Source organism: Hypanus sabinus, chromosome 7 (assembly GCF_030144855.1).
Source record: "Hypanus sabinus isolate sHypSab1 chromosome 7, sHypSab1.hap1, whole genome shotgun sequence".
Taxonomy (NCBI): domain Eukaryota; kingdom Metazoa; phylum Chordata; class Chondrichthyes; order Myliobatiformes; family Dasyatidae; genus Hypanus; species Hypanus sabinus.
Genome location: NC_082712.1, coordinates 175,288,610 through 175,313,752, shown reverse-complemented (window position 1 = coordinate 175,313,752; position 25,143 = coordinate 175,288,610). Strand labels below are relative to the sequence as shown.

At 43.2% G+C, this 25,143-nt stretch overlaps 1 protein-coding gene across 1 annotated transcript in view; it reads right to left on the bottom strand.

Annotated features, from left to right (window-relative positions):
• Positions 1 to 2,817: 2,817 nt before the first annotated feature.
• LOC132397415 (spondin-1-like) overlaps positions 2,818 to 25,143 on the bottom strand; it is a 327,855-nt gene continuing 305,529 nt past the window's right edge. Inside the window, exons 11-16 of the mRNA XM_059976155.1 lie at positions 22,548 to 22,730; positions 13,270 to 13,440; positions 12,063 to 12,230; positions 7,420 to 7,584; positions 4,782 to 5,045; positions 2,818 to 3,928 (exon numbers count right to left, since the gene is read on the bottom strand). Coding sequence (XP_059832138.1) covers positions 3,765 to 3,928; positions 4,782 to 5,045; positions 7,420 to 7,584; positions 12,063 to 12,230; positions 13,270 to 13,440; positions 22,548 to 22,730 — 1,115 coding nt within the window. The 3' untranslated portion in view covers positions 2,818 to 3,764. The remainder of the gene's footprint in view (positions 3,929 to 4,781; positions 5,046 to 7,419; positions 7,585 to 12,062; positions 12,231 to 13,269; positions 13,441 to 22,547; positions 22,731 to 25,143) is intronic.

Sequence of the window (25,143 nt, the reverse complement as noted above, 5' to 3'; positions counted from 1 at the left end):
ATAATTTTATCAGTTTTTAATTTTTCATTGACTAAGTGTATCACATGCTGTGACTGTGTATCTTTTAATTGGCACTCTGCTTATCTCAGGAATTTGCCTTAACTCGATAAAGTGTCAGCCTCCGCAAAAATTAGCATCTTGTCTTGGTCTTTGCGTTCAGTTTCTTCTCTTTACTTCCATGTGTTCTGTACTTGTTTTTTGTTTAAATTTCATGTAAGTGAACATGAGACAACAAGTTTTCACTTGTCCTTGAACACCTCCCTCTGCAACTGGATACTAGACTTTCTGACTGGGAGACCTCAGTCAGTCCAGATCGGGAGCAGCATCTCCAACACCATCACACTGAGCATGTGGGCCCCCAGGGCTGTGTGCTCAGTCCACTGCTGTTCACTCTGCTGACCCATTGATGCACCATCAATAACTCTCTCTGAGATGTAAAGGCAAGATATCGGCTTTTATTGACTGGAAGAAGGAACAAGCAGTGGTTGACCACCATACTACATCCTGGAGACAGAGAGGCCAGGCTCAGACCTCAATCGCCTTTATACAGGGGTCTGTGGGAGGAGCCACAGGAGCAGTCAGTGGGGGGGGGGGGGTGACCAGACAGGTATATGTAGTTCACCACAGCCATGACTGTGCTGCAACACACAGCTTGAAGCACACCATCAAGTTCACCGATGACACGACCGTGGTGGGTCTCATCAGCAAGAACAACAAGTCAGATTACAGAGAGGAGGTGCAGCGGCTAACGGACTGGTGCAGAGCCAACAACCTGTCTCTGAATGTGAACAAAACAAAAGAGATGGTTGTTGACTTCAGGAGGACACGGAGCGACCACTCCCCACTGAACATCGACGGCTCCTCGGTAGAGATCGTAAAGAGCACCAAATTTCTTGGTGTTCACCTGACGGAGAATCTCACCTGGTCCCTCAACACCAGCTCCATCACAAAGAAAGCCCCGCAGTGTCTCTACTTTCTGCGAAGGCTGAGGAAAGTCCATTTCCCACCCCCCATCCTCATCACATTCTACAGGGGTTGTATTGAGAGCATCCTGAGCAGCTGCATCACTACCTGGTTTGGAAATTGCACCATCTTGGATCGCAAGACCCTGCAGCGGATAGTGACGTCAGCTGAGAAGATTATTGGGGTCTCTCTCACCACCATTACAGACATTTACACTACACGCTGCATCTGCAAAGGAAACAGCAGTATGAAGGACCCCACGCACCCTTCATATAAACTTTTCTCCCTCCTGCCGTCTGGGAAAAGGCACCAAAGCATTCGGGCTCTCACAACCAGACTATGTAACAGTTTCTTCCACCAAGCCATCAGACTTCTCTATACCCAGAGCCTGGACTGACACCAACTTACTGCCCTCTACTGTGCCTATTGTCTTGTTTATTATTTATTGCAATGCCTGCACTGTTTTGTGCACTTTATGTAGTCCTGAGTAGGTCTGTAGGCTAGTGTAGTTTTTTTCTGTCTGTGTTGTTCTTCCATAGTTCAGTGTATTTCTTCTACTGTTTCATGTAGCACCATGGTCCTGAAAAACGTCTCGTTTTTACTGTACCAGCAGTAATGGTTGAAACAACAATAAAAAGTGAGTTGACTTGATTTGACTTCTAATAGAACTTTGTATTGAAAAATCACCAGATTCCACAGCAGTGTGGTAGTGTAATGGTTAACACCTCGCTTTAGAGTTCCACTAGTCACAGACGGAGTTTAATTATGTAGGTGAGTACTAGATTGTGGTCAGAAGGGCCTGAATTGTATGTTGTATATTCTATGTTCTATCTCTTGGCATCAATCATAGCATCTCACCTGCTTCCTAATTATTTGCTGAAGTCATATGGGGTGGCATGTTAGTGTAGTGGTCAGCATAATGCTTTACAGCATTACCAACATGAGTTCAATTCCCACTGCTGCTTGTTTTGTACGTTCTCCTGATGACCCTGTGGGTTTCCATTGGGTGCTCTGGTTTCCCTCCGCATTCCAAAGATGCCCAACTGACTGGATTAGACACAATATGACACATTTCACTCTGTGTTTCAATGACAGATAAGGCTAATCTTTGAAAAACAAACCTGACCTTTTATCTTTTGCCTGAATGAGTGAAGCTCCAATATGTTTCAAGGAACCTAACAGCATCAAGGGCAAAGCAGCAAGCCCAAATGGCATCCTGTCCACCCATCAAAATGTTCACATGCTCCACTACCAGGGCATGTGAACCAGAACCCAACAATACCAGTGCTAAACATGACATCAAATTCAAGTAAATCTCTTCTGCCTATACTGTTTCACGAATCAGATCCTTCCATTCCCTACATTTTCATCCATCTACTTAATGGGCTTTTAAGTGCATTTGGTGTGTCACCTCTCACCTCTCGAATTAACCTCATGGTTCGGGAAATTTGCAAAACACAGTGTACCCATCCACAAGAACATAAGAAATAAGAGCAGGAGTAGGCCATCTGGCCTATCGATAGGTTAACTGGTTAATTCTTAAACACAAGAGATTCGGCAGATGCTGGAAATCCAGAGCAACACACAGAAAATGCTGGAGGAACTTAATAGGTCAGGCAGCATCAATGGGGAGGAGTAAAGGGTCAATGTTTTGGGCTAAGTCCTGATGAAGGGTCTCAGCCTGAAATGCTGACTCTTTATTTCTTTCCATAAATGAAGCCTGTCCTGCTTAGGGTGTGTTACTCTGGTTTACTCTTAGTTTGTTATTATGGTACGTCAGCAATGCACCATTATTGTTTCCAGCACAATTCATGCAGCTTCTTACAGCGACATTGGGAAATAAAACACACCAGATAATGTTATTGCCATTTTGTTTTATTGTCAAGCGTGGTAACCGGACAAGTTAATATATAAACAAAATTATCGATTTTTCTTTTTTTTCTTTTTATAGAAATGGTAAAATAGGTAAAGTGTGTGTTATACTAATGAAACTCACTCATGCTTCCACTCTCTCCCTCTCTCTCTCTCACACACACTCTCTCTCACACAATCTCTCTTTCTCAATCTTTCACTCTCTCATTCTTTCTCACTTTCTCTCACTCTCCCTCTTACTCTCTCTTTCTCTCTCTTTCTCTCTCATTCACTCTCTCTCCCCCTCTCTCACTCTCTGTCTCTCAGTTTAACAATGAGTTTTCAAAAAACACATCTAACAACATCAAAAAGGAATCTTGGAATATTTCTGCCAAGCTCTTGATCGAATCACTTGGGGCATCAAGAAAAGTACCACTGAATGTAACAAACAATAGGCAAATTAAAACTATTTATTTTAATTATTAAGACTATTGAGTTTCTTTATCTTTATTCTTCTTACCATGAAAGAACAAACAGTAAATGTTATTTTGATAAGGCATCTAAGTCTTGTATAATAAATGAATTCATTTTTATTTTTAAAAAATCTCACACCAACAGCTATGATGCAAAGGTTTTAACACTCTGGAGAAAAATAACATCACACAGTGCATAAAAATTAAAATAAGATGTGACCACAGGTTAAACAGGCCAGACTTCTTTCTAATCAGGTCGTGAGTATGAGTGCAGGGTGTGTGTGTGTGTGTGTGTGTGTGTGTGTGTGTGTGCGTGCAAGCACACTTATGCCTGTATGTGTGTAGCGATCTTGGAACGTTTATAAAGGTTACAGATATGGAAAGATTTTGTGTCAGAAAAAAATTAAAATACTATTCCATCACTTCAGAACAAAAAGCAGTGCGTCTATCTGTGAGCGGGAAAGCCAGCCACACCTCCTAACACGGATGGACGTTACACGCTCGAATCTCTCTCATATCCTTGCAGCTGGACAGCTGTGCAGTGCGATATTTTCTCTTCACAGCCATGAAACGCTCCTGAATGCCTCCACCACAATACTTGGTACAATCAGACCAGGCAGTCCATGGTTTCATCTTGCATCCTGAACAAATAATAATAATAATAATAATAATAATAGTGATTGGCTATGCCTGTACCTCAGGAATTACCAGCTTGAACTGAGAAAAAAATAATAATAACGATAATAAGATTTACAGAGCACTTTTCATTTTGCCATTTTAAAAAAATTGGATAGGTATATGGACAGGAAAGGAATGGAGGGTTATGGGCTGAGTGCAGGTCGGTGGGACTAGGTGAGAGTAAGCGTTCAGCATGGACTAGAAGGGCCAAGGTGGCCTGTTTCCGTGCTGTAATTGTTATATGGTTTCCATGCAAACAATATAGTTCAAAGTAGAAAGTTCAAAATAAAGTACAGGATAAAGTACAAACCTGAAAATTAAAAAATATGTAAATAAAAATATACATGAAAATAAAGGACAAAAGGTGTTAGTTAAATAAATAAGTTTTGAGCTGGTGCTTGAAAGTGTCGACTGAGTCTGCTTCCCCTATACTTTCAGGAGTTAGTTTAGGAGCGTAGTTCAAAAAAGCTGAGCTGACAATTATTAGACCATATAACATAGAAGCAGAATTAGGCCATCTGGCCCATCGAGTCTGCTCCGCCATTCAATCATGGCTGATCATTCTTTTTATCTCCTCCTCAACCCCAGTTCCCGGCCTTCTCCCTGTAACCTTTGATGGAGTTACTCAATCAGTTCTTCAGCATTTTGCGTGAGTCCCTGGAGAGTGATAGGTTCTTGATTGGTTATGGGGAGAATGGTGAGGGAATAAAAATCAGCCATGATTGAATAGGAAAAAACTCAACGGGCTGAATGGCCTGATTTTGCTCCTTTATCTTACAATCAAATGGATTCACAATGAAGCAAATTCAAATATACCTGTATGCTCCGGAATTTTCGGCTCCCCTCTCATCTCTCTGTTCCTTTGCCTTTCCGGAGCTTCTTTCCGACGCCTTTTCTCATCTCCCTGCCTCTTTGTGCATCTCCGGATCTTGCACTTTTTGCGCTGGACGGTCTCTGGGCAAGGTGTTCCACCAAACTGAGGTTCCACCTTAACCATCCTGGTCCTGATTGTGTGGCCCTTGCCGCAAGACTTGTTACACTCGGACCATCCCGACCACTCAGAGACCATGCAATCGGTTGCTGGAATGGAGAAAATAGCATCATGTAAATATCAGAATCAGAGTTTGATATTTCATACCAGATGTTTAATAAAGATCCACATTCAGGCTCATTCAGTAAGTCAGGGGGTTGGAAATCCAAGGAGACTTGGTTGTGTGGATTCAGCATTGGCTTACCTTCAGAGGGCAGAGGATGGGTGTATTTGGAGTGTATTCTGCCTGGAGGTCCTGCGGTGTTCTGCAGGGGTCTGTTCTTGGCTGGATTATAGAGCTTGTCTTTTTAGGACAGGTTGGACAAGCTAGGACTATTTTCTTTGGAGTGAAGGAAGAGTAGAGGTGACCAGATAGAGATGTACAAGATGCTATGAAGCATAGATCGAGTGGGCAGCTAGACTCTTTTTTCCAGGATAGAAATGGCTAATACAAGGGGGCAGAACTTTAAGGAGATTGGAAGAAAGTATAGGGAGTAATGTTAGAGGTAGGTTTTTAACACAGAGGCTGGTAGGTGCATGGAACATGTTGCCGGTGGAGGTGGTAGAGGCAGATGGACACTTCAAAAAACCCTTAAATAGGCAAATGGATGTTAGAAAATGGAGGACTATGTGGGAGAGCAGGGTTAGATTAATCTTAAAATAGATTAAAAGGATGGCACAACATTGTGGGCTGAAGGGCCTGACTGTGTAATATTGTTATATATTCTATGTTCTATGTTTTAGAATCAAATTTATTAACAGAGACATTTGTCATGAAGTTATTGTTCTGTAGCAGTAATGCAGTACAGTGCATAAAAATTACTATGTTATAATAAGTATATATAGAAAGGCAGTGTAGTAGTGTAGCGGTCAGCATAACGCCATGACAGCACCAGTGATGCGGGTTCAGCTCCCGCTGTTGTCTGTAAGGAGTTTGTACATTCTCCCTGTGACTGCACAGAATTCCTTTAAATTCTCTGGTTTCCTCCCACATTCCAAAAACGTACCACTTTGTAGCTTGATTGGTCACATGGGTGTAATTGCACAGCTTGGGCTTGTCTATCTCTAAATAAATAAATTGATAAATATAGATAGGTGGATAGATAGACAGATAAACAGATGGATAAATGGATAGATAGATATGTAGATAAATAGATAAACAAGCAAATAAATAAACAGTGCAAAAAAGGGAAGAGAGCAGATAGTGATGCATGGGCTATTTAGAAATCTGATAGTGGAGGGGAAGAAGGTCTTCCTAAAACATAGAATGTATGTTTTCAGGGTCCCGTGCCTCCTCCCTGATGGTAGCAATGAGAAAGTCCTACATGATGGATACTGTCTTCTTGAGGCACCACCTTTTGAAGATGTCCTTGATGGTAGATGTTGAGAAAGGTGAAGAATGCAGGTAACTTCCCGTAGTCCAGGTGTTCTGGCTCCTGTACCCTGCAGCTCTCTGCTTTGATATGTTAATAGGCCACTGGGAATTATCCCTACTATAAAGATAAGTGGAAGTGTCTAGGATGTGCTCCATTGATTCTGGGTACACTTCCCACTCTCTTGGTTAAAACCAACAATATCAAAGACGCCACCCACCCTGGGCATTCCCTCTTCTTCCTCTTCCCATCGAGCTATGGAGAGAGGATGAGCAGACCAGGGCATTATTGGCTATTGGTAGGAGGAAAGGGGGTGATCTTACAGAGGTGTATAAGATCTTGGAGGCTTAGATAGGATGACCACATACTATCCTCTTCCTGGGGTTGAGGAATCAATAACTACAGTGTAAACATTTACGGTGAGAGGGGATTTAATAGGAACTAGAGGGGCAAATTCGTTCATACAGAGAGAGGTGGGTCAATGGAACGAGCTGCCAGAGGAAGTGGTTGAGACAGGAACATCAACAGTATTTAGAAGGTCCTTGGACAAGTACATGGACAGGGAAGATTTAGAGCAGGGGTTCCCAGCCTGGAATCCATGGACCCCTCAGTTAACAGTCGGGGTCCGTGACATAAAAAAGGTCGGGAACCTCTGGATTAGAGGATGTGGACTAAATGTGGGCAATTGGGATTAGCTCTGATAAGAACCTTGGGCAGCATGGACCATTTGGACTGAAGGCTCTGCTTCCATGATGGATGATAATAACTTTATTAAGGTCTCAAACGCAAGAAAATCTGCAGATGCTAGAAATCCAAATCAACACACACAATATGCTGCAGGAGCTCAGCAGCTCAGGCCGCACCTATGGAAAAGAGTAAACAGGCAATGTTTCAGGCCGAGTCCCTTGTCCCGATGAAGGGTCTCAACCTGAAATGTTAACTGTTTACTCATTTCCATAGATGCTGCGTGGCCTCTATGAGGGTCTGATTGGCCTTGTGAGGAACACAATTGGGACAGGGCAAGGGTTCAGCATTGTGAACCAGTACTCACGACACTCAGGGAGCATGCACTTCTCCATCTGCTCCAGCTCCTCGCTGCACTCTCCCACCTCGGCCAGTGACTTCAGCATCCTCCGGCGCACACGCTTGCCAATGCCACAGGACACGCTGCACTCACTCCAGTCTGACCAGAGGGTCAGCATGCACGGGATGGTCTCTGCAACACAAGGCAAGAATGCAGTGGTAAATAATGCAACACCATTACCATTATCTAAAGCAGGGATTCCCAATCTGGGCTCTTCAGACCCCTTGCTTAATGGTGTTGGTTCACGGTATAAAAGCGTTGGGAACTCCTGTTCTACAGTCATAAAGTCATAGAGTCATAAGAAGAAATAGGAGCAGGAGTAGGCCATCCAGCACATCGAGTCTGCCCCGCCATTCAATAAGATCATGGCTGATCTGTCCATAAACTCAGCTCCATCTACCTGCTTTTTCCTCATAACTCTTAATTCCCTTCCTATGTAAAAACCTATCTAACTATTTCTTAAGTATATTTAGTGAAGAAGCTTTAATTGCTTCTCTGGGCAGAGAGTTCCACAGATTCATCTCTCTCTGGGAACAACAGTTCCTCCTCATCTCTGTTCTAAATCTGCTCTCCTGAATCTTGAGGCTATGTCCCCTAGTTCTAGTCTCACCTACCAATGAAAGCAACTTTCCTGCTTCTATCTCATCTATCCCTTTCAAAATTCTGTATGTTTCTATAAGATCCCGTCTCGTTCTTCTGAACTCCAGAGAGTTCTCCAGTCTCAGTCCCAGGTGACTCAATCTCTCCTCATAGGTTAACCCCTTCATCTCTGGAATCAACCTGGTGAACCTCCTCTGCACTGCCTCCAAAGCCAGTATATCATTCCTCAAGTGTGGAGATCAGAACTGCACACAGTACCCCAGGTGCAGCTTCACCAGTGCCTGTATAGTTGCAGCATGACCTCCCTGCTCTTGAATTCAATCCCTCTAGCAATGAAGGCCAACATTCCATTTGCCTTCTTAATAACCTGTTGTGCCTGCAAGCCAACTTTTTGCACAAGCACTCCCAAGTCCCTCTGCTCAACAGCATGCTGCAATCTTTCACCATTTCAATAATCAGAATCAGAATCAGAATCAGACTTTAATCGCCAAGTACCTGTACACATACAAGGAATTTACTTCCGGCAGATGTTGTCTCTCTGCTCATAACAGATGATAAATATAAATGAAAATATAGATTATACGTACAAGTAGTAATAATCTGCTCTTCTATTATTCCTTCCAAAGTGGATGATCTTACATTTACCAACATTGTATTCCATCTGCCAGACCTTGGCCCACTCACTGAACCTATCTATATCCCTCTGCAGACTCTCCACATCCTCTGTACAATTTGCTTTTCCACTCAGTTTAGTGTCATCAGCAAATTTTGCTATGTTACACTCAGTCCCCTCTTCCAAATCATCAATGTAAATGGTGACCAGCTGCGGGCCCAGCACCGACTCACCACTCACTGCCAACTGGAGAAACACCCATTTATACTAACTCTCTGCCTTCTATTGGTTAACCAATTCACTGTCCATGCCAATGCACTTCCTCCGACTCCATGCATCCATATCTTATTGTGCCTCTTGTGTGGCATCTTATCGAATGCCTTCTGAAAATCCAAGTATACAACATCCATCTGTTCCCTTCTATCCACTGCACTCATTATGTCCTCAAAGAACTCCAGTAAGTTTGTCAAACAGGACCTGCCCTTTCTGAATCCATGCTGCGTCTGTCCAATGGAACCAGTCCTTTCTAAATGTTTCGCTATTTCTTCCTTAATGACAGCTTCAAGCATCTTCCCAACTCCAGATGCTAAGCTAACTGGCCTATAGTTTATCACCTTTTGCCTACATCCTTTTTAAAAAAGTGGTGTGACATTTGCTGTCTTCCAATTCACTGGGACCTGCCCAGAGTCTAGAGAGTTTTGGTAAATGATTACCAACACGTCTATTATAACCTTCGCCAATTCTTTCAGCACCCTGGGATGTATCCCATCAGGACCAGGGGACATCTACCTTCAAGCCCTCTAGTTTGCTCATCACTATCTCTTTAGTGATATTATCAAAGTCTTCACCTCCTGTTTGGTCCATAACATAATTCCTTGGCATATTAGACATATCCTCCACCATGAAGACCTACACAAAATAGTCTCATTTTAATGCCTTAGCCATTTCCTTATCACCCAATATCAATTTCCCTTTATCATTTTCCAAGAGACCTACGTTGACTTTAGCTACCCTTTTCTTCTTTATATATTTACAAAAACTTTTGCTATCTGTTTTTATATATTGTGCTAGCTTACTTTCATACCCTATCTTCCCTTTCCTTATTTCTTGTTTAGTTGTTCTCTGTTGCTTTTTAAAGTTTTCCCAATCTTCCAATCTCTCACTACTCCTTGTGAGTTTGTACACATGAGCTTTTAATTTGATACTATCTTTTATTTCCTTAGTTATCCAAGGCTGGCTCTCCCCACACTTACTGTCCTTACTTTTGACTGGAATATACTTTTGTTTAACACTGTGAAAAATCTCTTTGAAAGTATTCCACTGTTCCTCAACTATCCTACCAAATAGCCTGTGCTCCCGATCCACATTAGACAACCTCCCCCTCATCCCGTTGTAGTCTCCTTTGTTCAAGCATAGTACACTAGTTTTAGATCTAACTATTTCATCCTCCATCTGAATGCGAAATTCAGTCATACTATGATCACTCTTTCCAAGGGGATCCTGACTACAAGATCGTTAATCTTACCTGTCTCATTGCACAGGACTAGATCTAAGATAGTATTTTCCCTTGTAGGTTCACTAACATGCTGCTCAAGAAAGCCATCACGGATGCATTCTATGAAGTCCTCCTCAAGGCTTCCTTGACCAACCTCATTCACCCAATCTATGTGGGAGTTAAAATCCCCCATGACAATTGCGTCCGTTCTTACAAGCCTCAGTTATTTCTTGGTTAATCGCCTCGGCCACTGCAATATTTTTACTAGGTGGCCTACAGACAACTCTCACCAGTGATTTTTGCCCTTTACTATTCTTAATCTCTACCCAGATGGACTCAACATTCTGCTCCATAGATCTTATATCGCCTTTCACAATCACCCTGATCTCATCCCTAATCAAGAGCGGCACCCTACCATCTCTGCTTTCCTGCCTATCTTTCCATATTACCTGAAAACCTTGGATATTTAATTCCCAGTCATCTCCACCTTGCAACCAGGTTTCTGTAATGGCAACTAAATCATATGCCTTGGTACTGATCTGTGCCACAAGTTCACTAACCTTGTTAATAATACTATGGGCACTTAGGTAAAGTGCCCTTATAGTCATTGTCCTTTTAATGACCTATGCGATTTTTGCTTTTTACTTTTATGCACTCTACTCTTACTTTTTTCTTCACTAACTCTAGCTTAGGTCTCTGCATTCCCTCTTCTTTTCTGTGAGGGGTCCTATCCCCCTGCCATATTCGTTTAAAACCTCCCCAACAGCACGAGCAAACAATCTCCCAAGGACATTGATCCCGGCCCTGCCCAGATGTAGACCTTCCGGATGGTACTGGTCCCACCTCCCCCAGAAGCAGTTCCAATGCCCCAAGAATCTGAAACCCTCCCTCCTGCACCACTGCTCAATCCACATACTCACTCTAGCAATCCTGCTATTCCAACTCTGGCTAGCACATGGCACCAATAATAAACCTGAGATTATTACCTTGGAGGTCCTACTCTTTAATTTATCTCCTAGCTCCCTAAATTCAGCTTGTAGGACTCATCCCACTTTCTTCCTATATCATTAGTACCTACATGGCTGCTCTCCCTTCCCTCTCAGAATACCCTGTAGCCTCTCCAGCCTCATAGAGCACTACAGTGCAGAAACAAGCCTTTTGGGCCAACTAGTCCATGGTGACCTGATCCTCAGCCTAGTCCTATCAGCCTGCACCCAGACTATAGCCCTCCATACCCCTCCTTGTGCCTGCACATTGTCTCTGCTAGCTTATCACCCTAATTTACCTACTGAAAATTGAAAGGTCTAGATAGTATAGATATGGACAGAACGTTTCCGATAGTGGTGGAGTCTAGGACCAGACAGCACAGCCTCAGGAGACAAGAAAGCTTCTTTATAACAGATATTAGGAGGAATTTCTTTAGCCAGAGGGTGGTGAATCTGTGGAATTCATTGCTACGGATGGCTGTGGAGGCCAAGTCACTGGGTATATTTAAAGCAGAGGGTGATATGCTATTGATTAGTAAGGGCATCAAAGGTTACAGGGAGAAGGCAAGAGAATAGTGTTGAGAGGGATGATAAATGAGCCATGATGGAATGCTGAAGCAGACTCAATGGACTGAATGGCCTAATTCGACTTAAATAATTTAAATATAAGTAAATATTGATAAGTTCAAATGGACATCATGGGCTCGTTATGCCAAAAGGGCCTGTTACTGTGAATAATATTTTTAAAATTCATAATTAGCTAGGAGAATGGGTTTGAGAGAGAAAATAAATCAAACGGGATCAAATGGTGTAGCAGACGCAGTGGGCCGAATGATGTCTTTGTGGTTGAGATTACTTGTTGTACTTTCACAGAGGTGCCTGTGAGCGGGAAGCCAGGGCCTGTCTCGGTACTTACGGCAATCGGGCATCTCACATTTCTCTGTCTGAACCGTGTCCACCTGACAGGTAGATCCATCTGATGGATGCATCTTGACCGTCCTCTGCCGGCTCCTGGTGCCCATGCCACAGCTTGCACTGCACTCCTCCCACTCTCCCCACTCCGTCACAAAACAGGTGCTTGATGCTGTCACCGGGGGAGGAAGAGGAGATCTGTCAGTGAGCAGCAGGACGTCCACCAGCATTGCAGTGTCCCATTACCCACAGCTCAGTCCCAACCCCAACCACTCAGCCTTCACCACCAAGCTCCTGGAACCATGAACCATCTCCACTCTCATTTCAAGCAGTTCTCACAGCTCCCCTCAGGCAGGAGGTACAAAAGCCTGAAGTCCCACACCTCCAGTTTCCCTTCAGCCCACCGCACAATACTAATCTCCAAAGTTTAGCAACACTATGACCATTTTTATGTTCTAACTATGTTCTTTCCGGTAAAATTATGTATAATTTATTTTTATAATGTTGTCTGTGTGTGTGTGTGTTTCTATTTCTGTATGTGTGAGTGTATGATAGTGCATGCTTGTGATTTAATGAGTGTGTGTTTGCGTGAGAATTTGAGAGAGTATATGTGTGTGAGTGTTATTGTGTGAGAGAGAGTGTGTGTCTATGTCAGTGTGAGTGTGTGTATGAGACTGTGTGACCATGTCAGTGTGTGTGTGTGTGTGTGTGTGTGTGTGAGTAAGAGAGAGTGTGTGTCTATGTTAGTGGGAGTGCGTGTGTGTGTCTATGTCAGTGTAAGTGTGTGTGTGTGTGTCTATGTCAGTGTAAGTGTGTGTGTGTGTGTCTATGTCAGTGTGTGTGTGTGAGAGAGAGAGTGTGTGTCTATGCCAGTGTGAGAGTGTGTGTGTGTGTGTCTATGTCAATGTGAGAGTGTGTGTGTCTATGTCAATGTGAGAGTGTGTGTGTCTATGTCAGTGTGTGTGTGTGTGTGTGTGTGTGTGTGTGTGTGTGTGTGTGTGTGTGTGTGAGTGTGTGTGTGTGTGTGTGTGTGTGTGTGTGTGTCTATGTCAGGGTAAGTGTGTGTGTGTCTATGTCAATGTGAGAGTGTGTGTGCGCACACAGGTAACTGCAAATCTCTGTCACTTCCAATCCTTCACTAAGTATGGAAGCAGCCTTGATGCTGAGTCTAGCTCCAGTGCACGTAGCCCTTTCCCTGTCAATGCACCTACAGCATTCCATGTTGACAGTGCACTTCTCGGTCTCCGCTGTAGGCAGAGTGCAGGCAGAGCCGTCCTCCGGGTACTGCTTGATGTACCGCTCCCGAGACCTCATTCCCATTCCGCAGGAGAGACTGCAGGGAGACCAGCTGATCCACTCAGACATCATACACGTCGAAGCATCTGGAAAGCATAGAGGGTCATAAATCATAAGACATGGGAGCAAAATTAGGCCATTCAGCCCACTGAGTCTGTTCCACCATTCCATTATGGCTGTTTTATTATCCCTCTCAACCCCATTCTCCTGCCTTTTCCCCATAACCCCCTGACTAATCAAGAACCTATCAACCTCCACTTTAAATATACTTCTTCTGTGACAACGAACTCCACAGAGTCACCACCCTCTGGCTAAAGAAATTCCTCCTCATCTTTGTTCTAATGGACGTCCCTGTATTTTGAGACTGGATGTAAGATAACCTTCAGTGCAGGAGATATCTAGATAAGTTAATTGAACGGGCAGGAGAATTGGAAGACAATAATGAGAGGAAGCAACACACACAAGATGGTGGAGGAGCTCAGCAGGACAGGCAGCATCAATGGAAAAGAGTTAACAGTCGACGTTTCGGGACGAGACCCTTCATCAGGCCTGAAGGTGAAAACATGTGGAGGGGGAGGGGTGAAGTAAAGAGCTGGGAAGTTGATTGGTGAAAGAGATACATGGCTGGAGAAAAAGGAATATGACAGGCGAGGACAGAAGACTATGGAAGAAACAAAAGGGTGGGGTGGAGCACCAGAAGGGGCAATGTTGGGGAGGTAAGGAGATAAGGTGAGAGAGGGAAAAGGGGATGGGGTATGGGGAATGGGGAAGGCAGAGGTGGCCATTATTGGAATGTTTGAGAAATTGAGGCTGGAAGCTGCCCAGATGGAATATAAGGTGTTGCTCCTCCAACCTGAGTGGCCTCATCACCTCCTATCTGATTTTCCCTTCTTCTGCCCTGTATCTCTTGCACCAGTCAGCTTCCCTGCACCTCTCTCCCCCTCCTGGTTTCCCCTATCACCTTGTGTTTCTTCCTGCCCTTCTCCCCACCTTCTAACTCTGACTCCTGATCTTCTTTCCCCAATCCTGATGAGGAGTCTCAACCCAAAATTGTCAGCCATACTCTTTTCCATAGATGCTGCCTGGCCTGCTGAGCTCCCCCTGTATTTTGTGTGTGTTGCTTGGATTTCAAGCAACTGCAGATTTTCTTTTGCTAATAATGAGAGGAAAAGAATGTGACCTACATTGGGACAAGGAACAAGCAAAATATTTTTATTTTTCCTTTTCCTAGCACCTTTTCCCCTTGGGGCAGCAGTGGCCAATACTAGAATCAGAATCAGAGTTATGGGGAAAAGGCAGGCAGGTGAAGGCGAGTCCGTGGCCAGATCAGCCATGATCTTAGTGAATGGCGGAGGAGGCTCGACAGGCCAGACGGCCGACTCCTGCTCCCATTTTTCATGTTCTTACGTATGCTCTTATCAAATACGCTGTGAAATCAGTTGTCTTTGTGGCAGCAGTACAATGCAATATATCACAATAGAGGAAAAAAAGAGGGCAAATAAAATTTATAAGAATGCTGCAGTAACTGGAGGACCTGAGTTATAGGGAAGGGTTGAGTAGGTGAGGACTTTATAAGGTGTCTGCAGCTTATTTCAATCCTGTGCAGTAGTCCACCCCCCCCCCCACCCCTCCATATCAGACAGTGATGTAGCCAGTTAGAACGCTCCTCACGGTACATCTATAGATATTTGTGAGTGGACAGAGGACATACTTTTAAGGTGATGGGAGAAAAGTATAGGGGAGGATATAAGAGGCAGTTTTCTTTTACATAGAGAGTGGTGGGTGAGTGGAATGTGCTGCTCAGGAGCTTTCTGCTGAGATTGGGGGCAGGGGTCTACAACTAGAGGTCATGGGCTAACGGTGAAAGGTGAAATGTTTAAGGAGAACATGAGGGGCAACTTTTTCACTCAGAAGGTGGTGAGAGTGCAGAACGAGTGGTGCAAGCCCACTCAATTTCAAAGTTTAAGGCAAGTTTGGATAGATACTTGGAAGGCAGGGATATGGGGGGCTATGGGATTACGGGGTCCAGGTAATTGAGACAAGGCTGCTGAAATCGTTCAGCACAGGCTAGATGGGCTGAATGGCCTGTTTCTGTGCTGTACTCTTCTAAGACTCATTAGTGGTATGAACTTTGGAATGAATATCTGTAATCTGTCAAGTAGGGGCCATGTACAATCCTCATTTGATGGAGACGGACGTGTGAAGCAATGAGGAACATCTGGTTAAACTTTTGAAATGCCTGTTTCGCTGCCACTGCTACTGTGCGATCGGAAATATCTCCAGGAGGAAGGCCCCGAATCCTCGGCTTCGCCTGTCGCTTGGCGGCCGGTGCCGAGGTCGAAGCGCTCGGCAGAGATGGTGCTCGGTGTCGGGGGGCTGCTCGGAGGCTCGAAGTTTTCGGACGGACTCGGAGTTGGCTGTGGTCGGGGCTCCCAAAGTGCTGTATCGGCAAGCTGCGGCGCTGGAGGTTCATGGCAGGAAGAGTTTTTCTTCCTTCTACCGTCTGCGTGAGATGATGGGCTGTCGGGACTTTGCGACTTTCTTTTAAACCGTGCCATGGACTGCTCTTTATCAGATTGCGGTATTGCTTTACACCGTTGAAACTATGTGTTATAATTATGTGGTCTTTGTCAGTTAGTCTTTTATCAATTATGGTATTGTCTGCACTGTTGAAACTATATGTTAACTATAACTATATGTAACTATACGGTTTTGTGTATGTCTTGTAGCTTTAGGTTTGTCTGATGGGTTTGTAGTTCCTTTCCGGGGAACGTGCTAAGATGGTAGTGTGATATCAATACGCAGCAGCCTCTCTGAACTCTGGACTGGGGATTACCAAACGTTATGTGGATTTTCTTGTGTGGTCTGTTTTGTGCTTTTTTGTGATATAATTCCGGAGAACATTGTCTCATTTTTAACTGCATTGCATTTGTGGTTTCTAAATGACAATAAACTGAATCTGAATCTGGTAGAGGCAGGTACATGAGGGACATTTAAGAGACAATTAGACAGGCACATGGAATGTTAGAAAAACAGAGGGTTCTGGGCTGTGTAGAAGGTAAGGTTTAGATTAATCTTTAAGAAAATTAAAAGGATGGCATAAAGTCAAGGCTGAAGAGCCTGTACTGCACTATACTAGGCTGTATGTTCTAAGTTCTGAACTGTCTCTCCTATGTACTATGTTCTACCTCTTGTAAAGTGGCCACTGAGTATACGTTCTATTTAAAGGAAATCACATCGTAGCAAGTTGTGTTTCAAAGGGACTTTGGAATCCTAATGAAAGCAGCCGACATAATGAAGACAACACACACAAAATGCTGGTGGAACACAGCAGGCCAGGCAGCATCTATAGGGAGAAGCACTGTTCCTGCTGAGTTCCTCCAGCATTTTGTATGTGTTACTCGGATTTCCAGCATCTGCAGGTTTCCTCCTATTTATAAAATAAATCTTTTGGCTTAAGAAGCTATACTTCATTAGGAGTTTGAGCAGATTTGGTATGTCACCAAAGACTAGCAAATTTCTACTGATGTAAGGACATAATGAAGGATTCCTCCCACCTGGCCTTAGGCAGAAGATACAAAAGCCTGAAAGCATGGACCACCAGGCCCGAGGATAACTTCTACCCTTCCTTCTTTCTTTCTAGTTCTGATGAAAGGTTTCAGCCAGAAACATCGATTGTTCATTCATTTCCATAGATGCTGCCTGACCTGCGGAGTTCCTTTAGTATGTTGTATGTGTTGCTTTGGATTTCCAGCATCTGCAGAATCTCTTGTGGTTATGATTTGCAACTTCCATCCTGCTGTTAAAAGATGATTGATCAGTCTCCTAGTATGATGAGATGGATTCTTGACCTCACACTCTACTTGGTTATAACCTTGCACCTCACTATCTGCCTGCATTGCACTTCTGCTTCTCTCCCTTCTTGAAGAGTGGAGTGATATTTGCAATTTTCCAGTCTTTCAGAACCATTTCAGAATCTAATAATTCTTGAAAGATCATTACCAATGGCTCCACAATCTCTTCAGCCACCTCCTTCAGAACCCTGCACCATCTGGCCTAGGTGAAATGTCTACCTTCAGACCTTTCAGTTTCCCAAGAGCTTCTCCTTAGTAATGACAACTTCACTCACTTCTGCCTCCTAACACTCTTAAACTTTCACTACGCTGCTGATGTCTTCGATAGTGAAGACTAATGCAAAATATTTAGTCAGCTTGTCCATCATTTCCTTATCCCCCATTACTACCTCTCAGTATCGTTTTCCAGTGGTCAGATATCTGCTCTCATCTCTCTTTTGTACTTTATATATCTAAAAAAAAACTTCTGGTATCCTCTTTAATATTATTGGCTAGCTTACCTTTGTATTCCATCTTTTTCTTCTTTATTCCTTTTTAGTTGCCTTCTGTTAGTTTTAAAATTTCTAAATCCTTTAACTTCCCACTAATCTTTGCTGTATTAAATGCCCTCTCTTTGGCTTTTATGTTGGCTTTGACTTCGCTTGTCAGCCTCGGTTGCATTATCCTGCCTTTAGAATACTTTTCTTCTTTAGTATGTATCTATCCTGTGCTTTCTGAATTTCTCTCAGAAACTCCAGCCATTGCTGCTCTGCTGTCGTCCTTGCTAGTGTTCCCTTCCAATCAATTTTGGACAGCTCCTCTCTCATGTCCCTCTAATTCCCTTTACTGCACTATAACACTGATACATCTGACTGTAGCTTCTCCTTCTCAAATTTCAGTGTGAATTCTATCATATTATGATCACTGCACTCTAAGAGTTCTTTTACCTTAAGTTGTCTAATCAATTTTGGGTCATTGCACCACACCCAATCCAGAATTGCTGATCCCCTAGTGGACTCAACCATGAGCTGCTCTAAAACCCACCTCATAGGCATTCTACAAATTCTGTCTCTTGGCCACAACTTTCTAACCCTAACTGGTACATCCTTGGAATATGAGGGGAAACCAGAGCAACTGGAGGAAACCCACGTGGTCACAGGGAGAACATACAAATTCCTTATAGGCAGCAGCAGGAATTGAATAGAGTACTACCACAAAGAAACAGACCCTTTGTCCAATGTCGACCAAGATTCCCACTTAAGCTAGTTTCCTTTGTCTCTGTTTGAACCACTGTATATCCCAAAATATCGACTGTACTTTTTTCCATAGATACTACCTGGCCTGCTGAGTTCCTCCAGCATTTTGTGTGTGTTACTCGGATTTCCAGCATCTGCAGGTTTCCTTCTGTTTATAAAAGAAACCTTTTGGCTTATGGTGGCTTGTATAAAGCTATACTTCATTAGGAGTTTGAGCAGATTTGTTATGTCACCAAAGACTAGCAAATTTCTACTGATGTACCATGGAGAGCATTCTAACTGACTGGTATGGAGGGGTCAACTCACAGGACCGTAAGAAGCTTCAGAGGGTTGTAGACACAGCCAGCTCCATCATGGGCACAACCCTCGCATCCATAGAAGACATCTTCAAGAGATAGTGCCCAATGTGGCATCCATCATTAAGGACCCTCACCACCCGGGACATGCCTTCTGCTCATTGCCACCATCAGGGAGAAGGTACAGGAGCCTGAAGACCCACACTCAATGTTTAAGGAATAGCTTCTTCCCCACCACCATCAGATTTCTGAACGGTTCATGATTGGTCCTTGCTATTCCACTTTTACACTATTTATATTTTCATTGCAACTTATAGTAATTTATTATGCCTACTCTGTACTGATGCCACAAAACACTAAATTTCACTACTAATCTCAGTGACAATAAAACTTTCTGATTTTGACAGAAAATTTAAAATACTTGCTGAGTCCTTAAATCTTTGATGCAGTCTGAGTTATCCATCACATTGTTACAAAGCAGCACATCACACACCTCACACATCTAATTAGATTCACCACATGAATACACATCACATTCGATCATGCGTTAAGATATAATACACAGACTGCCGTGTCCTTCTGTATTTTAATCGATCTCCCATCCTCTCCCATCTGTAAAAACTAGAATGACTTGTCTACAGAAAGGCAGTGAAGGTCTTTAACGATTTTATGCAGATTGTCTCTAAATTTAGACTGTGGTCTGTGGATGTGTGCCTCATGATTGATTTAGCCGGCGGAGGAAGTGGGGATAAGCTCCCACTATCTATTAAATGCCCCCAATGATCTGAGTCTCTAAAAGCCTCTGACAATCAAGTTCAGCTGCTGGCTTTCACAAGTGACTTAGCTACTACGGCTGGCAGAACCATTTCTACTGACAGCAGAAGGGACAAAGGCAGGTCACTGGCGCCACAAAACCAGGCACTTTGGCAGATGGGGCTTGTCAGCATTGGTTGGCAGCTCATCTAGGAAAAAGAAAGCTCTGATCTCAAACCTCCGGTGTCTTGCAGCTTTACCCAGTCGTAGGGAAGGCTTTGGGAGTAAATCAAGAGGGAAAAATCTGGAGCTGGAGTCCCTAAGGAAGTCCTACGTTGAGTTCAATGCTGGCTGGCAACTAGTGCACCTGCTGGTGCCAAACTGTATTGGTCTCTCCTGTTTCTTTGGATTCATCAGCTGCATGGAGAGGGGGAGCCTGCTACATGGGCAACAGCTTGTTCTCCATATTGTACTGCCCTGACTTGCTTATTAAGAAGACATTGGGATGGACCATCCATGGTCAACCCTGGATTTTCCATCCAGATGATGTAAAGTCTAAGCAAGTAACCCAAATTGTAAATGATTTTGTCATTTCCTTTTGGACCAGGGTTTCCCAACTTTTACTTTGCCATGGACCAACATGATTTATCAGGATGTCCATGGATCCCAGGCAGGGAACCTCTGGTTTTAGGTCTTTTATAAAGGATTATATCATCAACACTACATGAGCAACAGGATTGAGCACAATATTCCCAATAAGGTCTGACATTTCCTTGTGTTATGGGCAGTTGATGTTTTGGGTCAAAATCCTTCATCAGGACTGGAAAGGAAGAGGGGCGGAAGGATCCTGAAAACCAGCCTCCTTTCCATGGAGTCTTTCTACATTTCTCAGCTCCTCAGGAAAGGAGCCAATATAATCGAAGACTCCGCCCACAAGACATTAGCACTCTTGACCCCCCTCTCCTATCTGTTACCCCTCTTCAAGTGGATCCACCTACCAACTATCAGCTCTTGTTTCATTCACTGCCCACCTTTTTTATACTGGCTATCTCTCCTCTTTATTTCCAGTCCAGATAAGGAATTAGAACCAGGTTTAATATCACTGACATATGTCGTGAAAGTTTTTGGTTTTTTTTGTGACTACGTACAGTACAATATATAATAATTAAAAAACTATAACTTACAATAAAATATATCTTTTAAAATTAAATAAGTTATACAAGAAGAGAGCAAAAAATACTGAGGTAGTGCACAGTAGTCCATTTAGAAATCTGATGATGGAGGGGAAGAAGCGTGAATGTGTGTCTTCAGGTTGCGGTACTTCCTTCCTGATGATGGCAATGAGAAAAGGGCATATCCTAGGTGATGGTGGGGGGGGGGGGGTGGCCCTTCGTGATGGATGCCTTTTTTGAGGCATCGCTCTTTGAAGATGCCCTCGTTGATGGGGAGGCTAGTCCCCTTGATGGAGCTGGCTGAGTTAGCAACTTTCTGCAGCCTTTTCCGATCCTGTGCAGTGGCCCCTCCATACCAGATGGTGATGCAACAGTTAGAATGCTCTCCACAGTATATTGAGCATCTTTGGTGACACACCAAATCTCCTCAAACTCCTCATGAAAAATGTCGTGCTTTCTTTGTCATTGCAACAGTATGTTGGGCCTGTCCCAGAACTTTGCCTGCATACTTTCTTCCAGGGACACTGCCTGACCCATTCAGTTCCTCCAGCTCTTTCAAGTGTTCTTATTGAATAAGATTGTAAGAACTTCATACACAGTGTTTCTCTGTACTAACTTCATCTGAATGAAATGCTTCTGAAAGCAAGTGCATAAGTTTCTGCTCTGAAAGGTACACAGCAAGGGATTGGATTTCTTTAATCTAATCCCTGCTGTGAATTAAATTCCAGCGATAGCTGTTTGTTGTTTATCCGGTCTCCCTGTAAGCAGAGATGTACAACATTCACCAGAATAAAGCAGTTTGAAAAAAAAAACAATTTTTTTTTTGTGTGTTGCTACATTGTGTAGGTAGCATTAGCTTAAAGAGTTCAACATTAATACTCTGCCCAATGTGTCCTTGCTATTGGATTAATTCAAGGTTCAAGACTGTTTAATGTCATTTTCAATACACAAGTGTAAAGAACAAAATTAGTGTTACTCCAGATCCTATGCAACACAAAAGACACACACACAATAAGTTAAAGAACACAATAATAAGAAAACCTCGGTAAATATAAATACATTGGATAGATTACATACATTGATTTTATGTCCATAAAGTGACACGAGGCACAGGAGGTGACACTGACAGGAAACGATAAAATAGTGGTGGTTGGGGGTGTGGAGAGGTTTGGGCAAAATAACTGTTTTTGAGTCTGGTGATCCTGGCATGGAAGCTACACAGCCTCCTCCCTGATGGGAGTGGGACAAGAAAGCAGCATTCATTAAGGACCACCACCATCCAGGCCCTGCCCCTCTTCTTGCTGCTGCCATCAGGGGGGAGGTACAGGAGCCTCAGGGCCCACACCACCAGGTTCAGGAACAGTATTACCCCAATGCCATCAGGAAGGAGGTACAGGAGCCTCAGGGCCCACACCACCAGGTTCAGGACCAGTATTACCCCACTGCCGTCAGGAAGGAGGTACAGAAGCCTCAGGGCCCACACCACCAGGTTCAGGAACAGTATTACCCCACTGCCATCAGGCTCCTGAATCAGAGGGGGATAACTTCACTTACCTCCACACTGAACTGAATCCACAACCTATGGACTCACTTTGAAGGATTATTTATACGTTCTCAGTATTACTTATTTACTATTTAAAGTATTTGTTCGCAGCTTGTCTTCCTTTGCACATTGGTTGTTTGTCCATCTTTGAGTGTAATTTTTCATAGATTCTATTGTGTTATTTTGTATCTACTGTGAATGCCCACAAGAAAACGAATCTCAGGGTTGTATATGGTGACGTATATATACTTTGATAATAAATTTGTATTGAACATTGAACTAGAAATTTCCTTTGATTCACCACGCACATTGTTCATGTACATTTGCTGTAAAGCCTTACCATCGTCACGGCAACCTGGTCCCATGCATGGTTCAAAATCTTGAGTGTGAGGGCAGGGCACGCTGAGGTCCAGCTGGGCTTTGAGCATCCTCTGTCTCATCCGTTTCCCTTTCTCACAGGTTGAGGAGCTGCAGGCCGACCACTGAGACCAGTTGGAGTAGATACAAGTTTCTGGAGTGTCATCTGCAACCAAAGGGTTAAAGAGGTACCATTACCCACTTGCATTGACCGCTGACACCTACTGGAGTTTACAAGGATGTTGCTAGGACTTGAGGGCCTGAGTTATAGGGAAAGATTGAATAGGTTAGGACTTCATTCCATGGAACATTGAGTAACAACAGGAGATCTTAAGGAGGAGGTCAAAATTATGAGTGGTATATATAGGAGGCATCACGAAAGTGTAGTGGTTAGAGTGACGCTAATACAGCTCGGGGTGTTTCGGTGTTTGGAGTTCAATTCCGGTGTTTGCACATTCTTCCCTTAAGTATGTAGGTTTCCTCCCACAGTCCAAAGATGGAATGGTTAATAGGTTAATTCGTCATTGTAAATTGTCCTGTGCTTAGGCTAGGGTTAAATAGGTGAGTTTCTGGGCATTGCAGCTTGTTGCGTCGGAAGAATAAGTAAATAAATAAAACAACATTTAACAATTATAACTAATAAAAATTATATAAGTTAGATGTTAAAGTAGAGGTATGGAATGAGATGTGGATAAATAAACAAACACACACAGGCATTTTTCCCCGAGGGTGGGTGGGATTATAACTTAAGGTCAAGGGTTAAGGGTGAAAGGTGAATTATTTAAGGGAAACATGAGAGGGCATTTCTTCACTCTGAAGGTGGTGCAAGTGTGGAACAAGTTGCCAGCGTAAGTGTCGGATTTGGGTTGATTTCAACATTTAAGAGAAGTTTGAATGGGTATATGGATGGCAGGGGTATGTAGGGCTATGGTCCAGGTGGGACTAATTTCGGCATGGACTAAATGGGCTGAAGTACCTGCTTTTGCGTTGTAGTGCTCTATGACTCTATGTTGGACATTCTTTTGGAGGTTATTGGGTGAGTTACTCTCTGCAATTTCCCTAAGGTCTGACCTGCTCTTGTGTATCTAGTCCAGTTCAGAGTCTGGTTTGTGGTAACTCCAGGGGTATTAACAGTGAGGGATTCAGAGATGGTAATACAATTAGTTGTCAGGAGATGATAACCGGATTGCTCAGTTCATAATAGAGCACTACAATACAGAAGTAGACCCTTTCGCCTATCTAGTCCATGCTGAACTATTACTCTACCTAGTCCTGTCGACCTGCAGCTATATCCCTCCATACCCCTCCCATCCATGTACCTATCCAAACTTCTCTTGAATATTGAAATCAAACCTGTGTCCACCACCTCCACTGGCAGCTCGTTCAACACTCTCAGAACCCTCTGAGTGAAGAAGTTCCACCTCATATTCCTCTTAAACATTTCACTTTTCACCCTTAACCCATGACCTCTAGTTCTAGTCTCAACCACCCTCAGTGGAAAAAGCCTGCTTATATTTACCCTATCTATACCCCTCATAATTTTGTGCTTCTCCATAAGATGTCCTCTCATTCACCTACGCTCTAGGGAATAAAGTCCTAACCTACTCAACCTTTCCCTATAACTCAGGTCCTCCAGTTACTGCAGCATTCTTGTAAATTTTATTTTCCCTCTTTCAGTCTTACTTACCTAATTCCTGTAGGTAGGTGACAAAAACTGCACACAGTACTTCATATTAGGCCTCACCAGTATCTCATACAATGTCAACATAACAATCTAGCTGCTATACTCAATACTATAATACCTTGTATAACATTATAGAATAGAGCTACATATACTGTTCATTTATATGTGGGGCAATGCTGCTTTAAGATCTCTTCTGAAACTCCTGATTTTTAATTTCATGCTTAGAAGTGAAGACTGACACTTTCTTCCTTTAATAGAGGCCGCTCAATGTTTGGAACTAGTTCATTGCATTCCCTAATAATTTAGAGATATTTCTGATAGCATTTATTTGATACTTTTGTTGTGTTGTAGATCTATGAAATTGGAATAGCCAAACCTAGTTGGGCGTCACACTCTCAAGTAAGGCTTTAATGCAATCTATTCAAAATTACCCTAGTTGAACTCAAACAAGGACAGAATGTGAAGAAAAGTAATTCACTGTCACTCAAAACTTCCAGTTATATTTTGTTAAGCAGATAACTTGTTCAGAATGTGAGGAAATTTATAAAAAAATGCAGTCCTGATGAAGGGTCTTGGTCCAAATCATAGAGGCTGCCTGACCTGCTGTGTTCTTCCAGCATTTTGTGTGTTTTTCTCTGGATTTCCAGCATCTGCAGCCATGGTTCATTCTCCTCTCCTATCAGATTCCTTCTTCTCCAGCCCTTTGCTTTTTCTACCTATCACATCTCAAAGCTTCTTCTATCACTCCTTTCACACCCACCTAGCTTCGCCTATCACCTTATAGCTTGTCCTTCTACTCCTCCCTCCACCTTTTTATTCTGGCATCTTCCCCCTTCCTTTCCAGTCCCGATGAAGAGTATCAACCCAAAATGTTGGCTGCTTATTCATTTCCATA